This window comes from Physeter macrocephalus, chromosome 8, assembly GCF_002837175.3.
Source record: "Physeter macrocephalus isolate SW-GA chromosome 8, ASM283717v5, whole genome shotgun sequence".
Classification (NCBI taxonomy): domain Eukaryota; kingdom Metazoa; phylum Chordata; class Mammalia; order Artiodactyla; family Physeteridae; genus Physeter; species Physeter macrocephalus.
This window is the reverse complement of record NC_041221.1, coordinates 70400038-70411717: the sequence shown is the minus strand read 5'-3', so window position 1 is coordinate 70411717 and position 11680 is coordinate 70400038. Positions and strand designations below refer to the sequence as shown.

Below are 11680 nucleotides of genomic sequence, written 5' to 3'. Positions count from 1 at the left end.
ATGTGGGATCCTCCCAGACCGGGGCGCGAACCCGGTTCCCCTGCATCGGCAGGCGGACGCGCAACCACTGCGCCACCAGGGAAGCCCCACATTGACTATTTTAAGGAGAAGGGATTTGAGAAACAGCATGTGCAGGAAGGGCTTTCTGACCTGCCCCGTAAGCAGGTCAGAAAACCTTCTTGTGAGAGGCACCCTTCCCTACACCTGGAGGAAAGGAGCCTTCTTATCTCTGAAGACAAGGGACACAGAAGAACCTGAACAAGCAGTCCTTCCTAACTTTCCCCCAGTTTACTACAATTAGCTCACCTTTGTCCTACACATCTTTGCACAACTCCCTTCTCTTCACCAAACTTCTGTAAAAACAATCCGATTTAACCGTTCCTTTGGGTTTTCATTTCCTCATGAATGCTCCCATGTCCCGTAAAACGTATATTAAATAAATGTGTATGCTTTTCTTTTGTTAATCTGTCTCTGGTTACTGGGTCCCCAGTGGAGAAGTTAGAAGGGGAGAGGGAAAAGATATTTTTCCTCCCTTACAGTTCTTGACACTAATCCTCTTCATGTGAACTGTCATGGCCACGTGTCCCAAAGGAAATCCTCACGTGGGAGCGTGACTTGCTTCATCCACAAATTCAGATGTGGAGAAAACAAATAACTGGAATAGGACCCCATATAAAAAGGATTTCTCCCTCTCAGATCCAAGCGCTCAAAGAGAGGATAAGGTTTGGGCTGACTGATGAGAAAGAACAACTTAGTGATAAAGCTACAGGGAAACCAAGATAACAAGGTGGGGAGACGCATCTAAATTTCAAAATGCCTGTATTTTAAAAACTAGCAAGACGAAGTAAAACAGAACTCAGGAAAAGGTATTTCATTACCTGCATGAGCAGAGAGAGGTGAGTGAGGCCGAGGCAGTGCTGGGGGCTGCCCATTACCTATCAAGCTTTTCCGGTTGCTGGTTCGGCAACTGTCCAAAGGAAAGGAAAACCAGTTTTAAAAGCAATAATAATAATAACGTTCAAGTATGTTCAAAGTAGACATAGCTTAGGTTGAACAATCCATCCGCACATGTTATTTCTAAAATTTTTGCAAGTCAATATGCACTCACTAATATTTGAAGGGTGGCTGTTTCCTGAATATTAGAAAATATAATGTATTCATATCATATATAACACCATCAATATTCCTCACCACCAAGTTATAATCAAATGCCTTTCTTTTGGCTCTTGACTGCAAATATGTGACATGCCATACAAACAAGTGATAAATTAAGGATTCAAATCAGCAAACCACAGGTAGCATCTTTGCTGACATGAAATTTCTAATACAAAATTACATGCAATGAAGAACAATGACATTAATCTTACAATGATGCACTAATTAAAAATCTAATTATTTAGACAAATTCATAGCTGTGCCTTTTGTCAATAGAACAGCCAATGCCTAAGATAAATGTATTTCACTACTCATTCATTTTTCTTCTTCATACTGCATTCAAACTTCTTATTAAGGTAAGTATTTTGGAATCATAAAAACAGATTCCAGTTTGTATTATAATAACAATGGGGCTTCCCTGGTGGCGCAGTGGTTGAGAGTCCGCCTGCCGATGCAGGAGACACGGGTTCGTGCCCCGGTCCGGGAAGATCCCACATGCCGCGGAACGGCTAGGCCCGTGAGCCATGGCCGCTGAGCCTGCGCGTCCGGAGCCTGTGCTCCGCAACGGGAGAGGCCACAACAGTGAGAGGCCCATGTACCGCAAAAAGCAAAACAAAACAAAAAAAAACAATGAAGGCCTTTTCTCACAGGCACACTGCCTACTGTTTTTTATCCTGGTACCCAGTGAGTAGAAATAAATTGCTACATATGAACACAGGGTAACTATTTTTTCCTGTTTCTGCTACTAGAAAGTTAAAAAATAGCTAATTTGATTCCAAAGTAACTTTCACAAGCCTCAAAGAATAACACAAATGCAAAACTGGTTGATGATGAAGTGGATGTTATCTTACTTTCATTTGCTTTTTTTCAGTACAGACTGGTACTTCACAATCAGTATAGTGGTTAGAAAAGGAGAATACAAACCAGCAGGTTACCTCATTGAATTCACCTATAATAAGGTTCAGGGCACCAAGATTCCATCCTCCTACACTTGGTGCCCTTATCCACCATTAAAGATTTATTGTAATGTCTTCTTAATTCAGAATATACCTGTTACAGCATTCTTGAAACAGGAATTTTCACCTAACTTCTAAATAACATACAGTGGACATAACTGAGAATTTGTATAAAATATTTGAAAGGAACATTTCTAAATACTATTCAAACAACACATTTCAAAACCAAACCAAATTTCTTTCTCCAATATTGACTTGGGAACCAATCCTCTCTCTTAGATGTTTGCTGCTTATTATCATTTGTCAACATTCCCATATTTATAATTTCTTAAGGTCAGGCTGCATCATTTTATTTTCCTTACTGGAGCAATCAACAGTCCCTAGCATTATCTGTGAGTTTAATTAAGATCATGTTTACTCAGCCTTAAAGAAGTTGTTGAATAAGAATAGACCCTTGATAATTATGAAGGTGGTATTATCAACTCATCTATCAAGAACCATTATTTGGCCTATTAAATTCATAACCATTAAGTCAGATCGTGTGATTGTTTTTTTAAAAAAATATTGTGCAATGTATTTAGTATTAATTCAAATTAATGTCTCCTTTAATTTTAATATAGGAATATTAAATATATCAACATGCTGATGTTAATAAGAGAAATTATAAATGACAGATTTATATCCTGGAACTCTCAGCAAAGTTATTTGCTAATTTGAGCAAGTTAATTGTAATACAGGTTAACTTACACAAAAATGGCTATTTGTATTATTTTTTACATTTAGTATTTGATCTAAATCATTTATGAAAATTTCCTATTGACATTCATTTATTAATTTTTATATATGTAAATCAAATAAATAAGAAATATATATCAATAGAAACAGTAGCCTAATGAATATCTTATATAAGAATATCAGTGAAATATGCAAAGCTAAAATTTAGAAAATATTTCTTAAAAACATTTTAATTGAATTTTCCTAAGAAACATATAGAATGACTAGTACATTACCACAACAAGCTAAATAAGTAGCCAATAATTTGTATTTAAAACAAAGAAAAACACAAACAAAAAATTCTCACAACTGTATCAGTTATTTAAAGTCTACCAAGAAAAAAAGGGTGGAAAAGTACTGATGTGATTTAAAAAATGTGTTTTTTAAAAAAAAAAACTCAAAAAGAAACGTCGGAATAAAACTTGATGGAATCTGTTTGGCCAATATAAAAATATAACAATGTAAAACATAAAAACAAGAGCAAAGTTTATATTACATTCACCCCATGTTAGCCCACCGTCTAAAACGATTTGTAAACTTTACAAACTGATGATTATGAATGTAATTAATGGTGAAAGAAAACATAGGATTCTTTATCTAAGAATACAAAAGCAGGTTAGAAGAAGTTAAAAACAAGTTGCCTCAGAATTTGAACAGTTCACCATAATTAAGGTACTGGTATTATGTTACACAAATCCTTAAATAATCGGAGGGATATCTTGTTGACAAATGTGATGAACAATAAAACTGAAAGTTTCTTCTCTAACTTCTATATGGCTCTTTAGCCTGAAGCTAGTGAGAGTAGTAAAATTTTTGAATCTCTCAAAGTCAGACAGGAAGCTTTTAAACATGAAATGTTCCTCAGCATGGCAAAACCAGACTTTACAAAATACAGACCAAGACAGAGATTTACATATGTACACAAATCTCTACACTCCGAAGTAGGGTCTTGGCCTCTCAAAGGAACTTATTTGTTGCTAACATTCTTAAGGGTAAAGGGGCATATTTTTTTACTGTATTTAATCTTAAAATACCTAGATCTTGATATATATATAAATACTTTAAAAATACTGGGACCCTATTGAGATATTCTGTATATAACTTTTCAAAGTTGGAGGGGAGGGGTGGCCATCCAATCTCACTATCATCTACTTCTGGTATCCCTGACAGTTACTTAATCTTATTGTTCTAGATACCTGATTCCCAATAAATGAATTAAAATCTGCATTTAACCCCACAGCAAGAGAACTCCTAGTGGGCAGGACCTATGAGTATTTACTACCTAGACTGCCACAGCACCTGGCACTGCCGGCATTAATAATGACACTGGTGTAAAATGCTGAGCTGACCTCTGTTGTCATTATTTACTCATCCAGGTATCACATTCTCTTCTGCTGATGAAAGGAGAAGCTCATGGCTAGCAAGTGTGAGGCAGGCTCCTGAGGTGCTGGTGACCACACCATACTCATTTAACCCATAAAGTGATAAAATAGCAGAAACATCACCACCTGAGCAAACTCAAGGTCCCTTTTCTTTCACCAGCATAACTAAGTTGAATCACCCTTGCTTTTTCTCAAGCCATGTCACCCAAGGCAAAAAACAAGTGCCATCCTACCAGGTAAAATAGGAACATCATTTCTACTCTAGCAAGAATCTCTTGTTGAAAACTTATCCTCTTCTAACCCTTTGAGCTTGTAAAGAGTTATCTCTAGTTCAGCCTCAGGAACCTTAAAGGTATTTGATTGCAAAAGTGTAACTAAAGAACAGTTATGAATTCAAGTTCCAGCTATCCATCCCCCAAATGCAATCTTTCTGCTTCACTCGTTAAGAAGAAATGGAAGCCATCCACCCTGCCCGTGCTTGATTCTGAAAGCTGAACCCAGGAACAACCATTGCCCACAAAGCACCTGCTCCTCTTCATGCCACCCAGTTGAAAAAACACATGGGGACACAGCCTATGATGACATCCTCAGTTTGTTCTCTCAGTTGACAAGGTGACACAATGGCACAGATTCTTTACTTGCAAAATCTGAAAGTAGCCCAAGAAGATAGCCACATATAACTTGAGACAAAGGCAAAGGTAAACGATGGATTAGAACAGGGGCTGATGGTGCTAAGTGAGCTTTCCTTGTTACCTCATTCCTTTGGTTCCTGCTAGAAAGATCCACCTACCAACAGAAAACACACACACACACACACACACACACACACACACACACAGTACAATAAGTACTGCTGACTATGGACCTGGGATCTGAGAAGAATGGGAGGGTGAAAAGCAATGACAGTACTTCCGAGTCAGTAGGACTGTCTGGCCCCTGCGGGCTGGGAGGCGAGGCAGGTGGGGACAGAACCCTCTGTGAGAAGAACGTCACAGTTGCATGGGCACTCGGTTGGAGACGCTTTAGCATGACAGGAAGCCACCACCAGGAAGTGTTTTATTTGTTGGCATGGTGTTTTAGCTCAGGCAGGTGACCTGGGATCACACAGGGTGCCACTCTGCTCCCTGAGTTCACTGTTCCCACTCACCAAAGCAGTTTCACAAGGAGCTTCCCCATCTCCTAACGACTGCCAATAGCACCTTCCATTTGTCAGGAGGATAAAGAGACAGATCACGCATTTCATCGTGTAAGTCAGGCCTGATCAGAGTGAGGGACAAAGGAACGTGGGCTACTAGCTGAGGGAGGGAAGGGGAAGGCGGTGTATGGATTTTTGGTCCAAAGCACACATATTCTATTTCTGCCTAGACTGTCCTTATGCTCAGAGCTCCGCATGAAGGGCGTGGTGGGACCTGTAAAAGTCTCACCCCTGGGTCTGTCACATCTCTCCTGGCAGAAGAACCTGTTAATTATCCTCCACCAGGTCTGTAAAAGCTGTGAGGCCCACCAGGCTGTGGCTTTTTGCAACTGTTCTGAGCAGCTGAAATGCAGCTTAATTTTAAATTACAATCATTTGGGGACATGAATACTGATCACGTCTGATCGTGGTAGGACAAGCTGAGAAAGAGAAACCCAAACAGGCAGTAATTTCTAACAGTCACAGCCGACTTGAAAGGTCGACACTCAGTACGACATATGACTGACCACAACTGAGGGGCAGTGAATTGCCTAAGAAGAGCTCCAGGAATTCTGAAAAGCTAGCCTATAATTTATTAATTCATCTTGATGAAAAATTTGATAAATTTGCACAGGAGGCCAATTATAGACCATAGCTTTACTGAATGTGAACATCTGCTAACTATTTCCTGGTGCCTTAATAGAATCTGAACACTGAATACTCCTTGAACAAAGAGGAAGACAGAAGTGGAAGAAACCGGGCATAAACAGGAGGCAGAAATTGTCTAGCTAATGTGGTATTGCTGAAAACATGTTATAAAACAGGCAGGCTTCTGTTTCCTTATCTTTACAATGAAGGGGTTAGACCAGATTAGAGAAGTCATTAACTATTTTTGTTTGGTTTATGAAATTTAAAAATACAGAAAATATGGAAAAATAATCAAACAATTCCCACCACCTGAAATGAACAATGGTATCATTTTCTGATGTTTATTCCCAATCTTTAGTATATATATATGTCCTTTCAGTGGCTGGGAAGGCTTTGTGCAGTGAACCTCCCGGGGATTATCTGGTTCTATAAGGGTGTACACCTTTCACTGTCTTTCTAGTGACTAGGCTGCTTTAAACGCTGTATGGGTTGCAGTTAAGTTGGAGAAAACTAGTAGTAATACAAATGATTCTTGTCCATAATAATGTAAATGAATTTTGTCTTCTGCAAATACGTTAATATCCACCCACAGAGAGATGACCCCAAACATTTACTATCATTGTCCTACGAGATATTAACTGGTTTTGTATCTATTAGCAAATTTTATTTAATCATTTCTGATTATATGTATATTATATATACCTTTATATATTTTTTAATATATATATTTTTTACATATATATATGGTTTTCAAAATCTCTTACTGTTGTCCTCATTAATAAGTTAAATAAAATCTCTGATACATATTTATTTTATATTTGTATGACAGTCATGTTTTTGACTTTTTGGATAAATTGCACTTTAGCACACACTATATATTATAGATATTCTGTAACTTACTTTTTTTTTTCACTCAACATTATATTTTTGAGATTTAATCATGGCAACATAAATATGGGTTTAATTCATGCCTTTTTTAGATTATTCATTTGAAGCAAATTTTAGGATTATTAAATGCACTAAAATTATGTATATCATGGACATTTCTTTTTTCTTTGCGCAACATTAAGTTTCTAGGCCTCTGTGTATTTGCAAATCTGATTGTAAAAGCCTTGAAAAGTACCTTCGAGACTGAATTTGAAAGAAAAATTATATCATGCAACATAAAGCAAGTCTTCCTTATAATTTTCTTTGGACACTTCTCCCCCACATCCTTAATTCCTTCAGATGCTGCCTTGCCCTTCTTTCCATGTCTGTCTTCATACTACTGTCTTCTCCAGAAATAACTTTTTGTCTTTCATATGTAAATCAATCTACCCTTCCTCTGGGCCTCTTGTCTACAGCTCTACCCCTTTTCCTGTAGAGCACAACGAGGCCACAGCTGGCAGCTGGCTGGATAAGCTTTAGTGCCCCTTAGAAAGCAACAGGAAGCAAAGCATTAATATTCCTGTCCGTGACATACTCTGTTATTTAGGTGAAGTTATGACACTGCCGATGTCTTCCCTATGGCCCATGAAGTCAGGGCTCCCCCCAAGGTTCCACTGATTCATTCAACAAATTACTTTTCGAGTTCCTAATACACGCTAGGTACTACTCTAAACAAACAAATATCCCTGCTGTCCTCTAGAAACCTGTATTCTAGAGAAGGAAGCAGATAAGAAACATAATAAACTAGTAAGACAGTATGGGAGATGGTGATGACGTTTGTAGTATGAGGGATGGCGATGGAGAGCAATGACGCAGAGGGTAGGACACGGAGTAAGGATGTGGGAAGTCATCATCTTAAACAGATGGTTAGGAAAAGCCTCACGGGGCGGGGGGAGGGGCGGGGGGCGGTGTCTGAGTAAGACGGGAGGATGAGGGAGTGAACTTTCAGGAAGAGCAGAGGCCCTGGTCAAGAGTGCTCCAGGACCAGCAGGCAGGCCAGCGTGCGGGAGGGGAGCTGGCCAGAGGCGAATGGCCAAGACGACAGTGGACAGAGCCCGGGGCCACCTCTGGGGCAGGTGCAGGCCACAGCACGGAGACTGGTTTTACTCTGGGTGAAAAGGGAAGCTGTTGGAAGGTTTTAAACACCATCTGAGTTTTGTTTTAAGAGAATCATTCTGGCTGCTAGATTGCAATAACCAAAGGAGGAGGGAGAAAGGCCAGTTAGGGAGCTAAGCGGACAGGCACGCCTAGTACACCCCATCTCCTGTGACTCAACTTCAAAATACAGCATTTTATTTTAAAAAGTCATGCCAAAATCGCCCCCAAGATTCAATGCAGGTATGAGAGCAGTCCGTGCTCTTTTGTACAGCCTCTGAAACACTGGAGAAAGAGCAGGTAGCTAGAACTGTGGTGACTGCCAAGCAGACAGTTTCAGCCCTCTGCATATGGGCACCAATGCAATGACCTAGTTTATCGTCATCCGGGGTATATTATCGTGAATGCTTAGTATTGATACTTTCGGCTTGATACTTGAACTTAACTTTTCCGTTAGTAGAAAAACTCCTTTTAAAAGGCATTAATTATAATGGAAATGAATGACTGCTCATACTGCTTTCACCTAGGAGCAAAAAAATTACGCTACTTACATGCCTAGAGGAAGGTATAGGTCTCCAAGCTTTCATAAGTTCTGAGGAAAATATATATATTACTGTATACAGTACTTCTTGTAAATATATATAATCCATTAAGATAAGCCCTTGGTGAGGTCTAGCCCCATTTTCTGTCTTTGTAGAGGAAGAGAGAGATGGCTGAACATACAGATATTGGCAAGATGCTATTCAATGTAAAAAACATTTATGGGCAAGTATGATGGGCAATAAGAAAATGAAGAAAACACTCTCAAAGTGTTTAAAGTATAAAAGAAGAGCTAAGAATGATTCACAGATAACTGTATTCTAAGGCAGAATGTGGCAGAGTTGTACAAACAAAAATGTGTTGCTATCTAAAGTGTGAGATAAAATCCCAATCAGCTTTGAAATGTATTTTCATAACTAATAAGCACTGGAATTTTATAGTATACACTAAGTATGACAAATTGTCCCTCCATTTCATAGGTCTTCCCTAAATAACCCCTTAATCTTGGTGATCTGCCTGACACAGAAACTCTTTTTAAACCTATTTCATCTCAGCTATTCCATTTGTGGCTATTTCAAAGTGAGATACAGGAACACAGCTATCTCTGTGTGGCTGACATGGTGAGCCCTGATGCCATATGTGAGCATGTGACTTATGGGGGGCTGATGTGCACCACGCTGCACCAGAGTGACCCTGGCAAGCAGAGCATCCACTCTGTGGTCACTCATTCATTCAGTACACATAACCAGGGATTCCACCTGGAGCTTACCATCTAGGATAGGGGATAAGATCCTTGAGGTCAAAGATTATATTTTCTAATAGTGAATCTCTTTGGATACCCAGAAAAATACAGAAAATAAAAATGACTTTAATAGAGATTCAGTAAATATTTTTGAATGACTAACTAAATATGGTTCCTACCATTAAGGAGTTTCTAATTTAACTTGGAGGACAAACATAGTCTAATCTATAAGACTAAACTGATCTAAGACGATAGTATAGTCTAACTCTACTAGCTTGATCAAGGCCGTGTATAACTGAGAAAACACAAAGAGCTGACAGGTTTACATGATGTGAAACATCTTACTGAGAAAACCTACATACACGTCATTCTGAATAAAATTACAATGGGAAATCAGAGGAATGAAAAGGGGCATATCACAATGGTCAAAGTCAAGCAGAAGCTGGCAATAATATGGGGTTTATAGCAGCAGAGTTAAGTCCAACTGCTGAAAATGTTAGAAGTAAAAAGTAAATAAAGTGAGAAGGCTCTCAATACCTGTTAATTTTTTTTAGTGCAATTTATCTGCAACATGCATTCTGGGACATACCTAGCCTGCACGTCCCCCAAGAATCCTAAGACATCAGGGCAGGTCATCTATTTGAATTAAGACACTTAAGGGCTGGAACAGTCAATGATGAGATGAATTCTGGACCTTTGACTAGTCATGCAAAGCATAATAGCTCAAACCTCACACCAAAGACACGTAATAAAGATTGTTTGTACTTGAGATGAGGGTGTGCAGAAAATGCTGCAAAGGTAAGGTCATTAACTCTGATCCAAGAGTTGAAGGGCATGTACTGTATCTTGGCAAACTGCTTCAAAGGCTGATTTGGCCAAACATTGCGTGGAGTCATTCAAAAATATGGTCTAATCTGTCCCGCAAGGCTAAAGAGCTGCTGTCACCTGGCTGGGCTGACCTCTGGCTGGGCTATCAAAGTGGCAATGAGTCAGCTGAGGGAGGGACCAAGGTGGTGGCCCCAATTTTATAACTGGCTAAAGGGTTTTAAAAACAAACACCTATGAGACTGACACACAAGCCTTTGGTTGTTCTCAGGGCAGCTGTGGACAGTGACCAAAGATAATGTTTGAGAGTTAAGGAAAAATAAACAAAATACAAACTAATGTTCTTCTAAACCTCTACTTTACAAGTGTATTTGTGTTTTGGGGGTTGGGGGATGTGTGTGACTTTTTTTTTTTAAACTTCCATGTTTCATACTCAATATGGAGAAAAGTCACAACTTGATACATTTTCTTTTGAGGAGTAGAAAACCAAGTTCAAAGTCCAACTACAAAAATTACCTTTAATGAATTTAATTTAATAGCATTGGATTTTTCTCAGTTGGCCAGTGCAAAGAAATCTTTCCAAAAAAACTAAGAAAGTGGTGGCAGCATCAAACCAGAGCCAACGTAACAGCTTAAATCTAATGTTCCTCTCCACCTTTCTAGAAATACTATAATAAAATTGTACGATTAATTTCTTTCCCCTGTACCTAGTACCTCCTACTTTATTGCTTTAAAGAAATGGTCATCAGCTTTATAAAGCTGGATTGGAAGATTTTCTTATATTCAAATCTTATTTGAACATATATATGTAACAGCTGAACTGATATAATATTGTTTTACCCACTCTGGGCTTCTCCATACAGAAATTAAATCTCAGTTTAACTTGCTACACCTAGAAACATTTAATTTGGTGGATATGTTTTACTCTAGTAGGGTAATTTATCTATAAAGCTAAACACGACCAATGCGAATGAAAAGCTCTGCTCCCTCTTTTCTGGTTCAGAGGATTCTGGGGCCGCTCCAATCTGACCCACAAAAAGGGAGGGGGAGCTGACTTCCGTAATCACCGGATCTCCTTTTATGACACTCAACAGAAATTTATGTCAAGCCTGGAATGAACAGCATGGCTATTTAATGCCCTCCCAACTCGAAAGCATTTTGCATTCACAGCAATTTGGCATAATGCTTTGCCCACAAGTGAACTGTCTCTGATTCCCGGGCCTCCACAGTCAGAAGACAAACAGACACACATGGAAAGCCCACATCCGAGCTCCACTTCGTGCTTTTCTGTGAGGAAAAGTCACGCGGCAAAAAGCCATCCTCTTTCTGGTCAGTATGTTTTGTTGCTAGCTGCGCCCAATTCAGAATCTTGCAAAATGACATTCTGCTAATGACAGGAATGTCAAAGCTGGGATAATGGGCACAAGTAGAAGAAAATGTTTCCTAAATGGAGAAATAATAG

General features: G+C 39.0%; 1 protein-coding gene across 6 annotated transcripts in view; it reads right to left on the bottom strand.

Annotated features, from left to right (window-relative positions):
- The window catches only part of MAST4 (microtubule associated serine/threonine kinase family member 4), a 599104-nt gene that overhangs the window by 124006 nt on the left and 463418 nt on the right, over positions 1-11680 (bottom strand). For all 6 annotated transcript variants that reach the window (XM_055086603.1, XM_055086600.1, XM_055086601.1 and 3 more), the window contains one exon: positions 879-967. In XM_055086603.1, coding sequence (XP_054942578.1) covers positions 879-967 — 89 coding nt within the window. The remainder of the gene's footprint in view (positions 1-878; positions 968-11680) is intronic.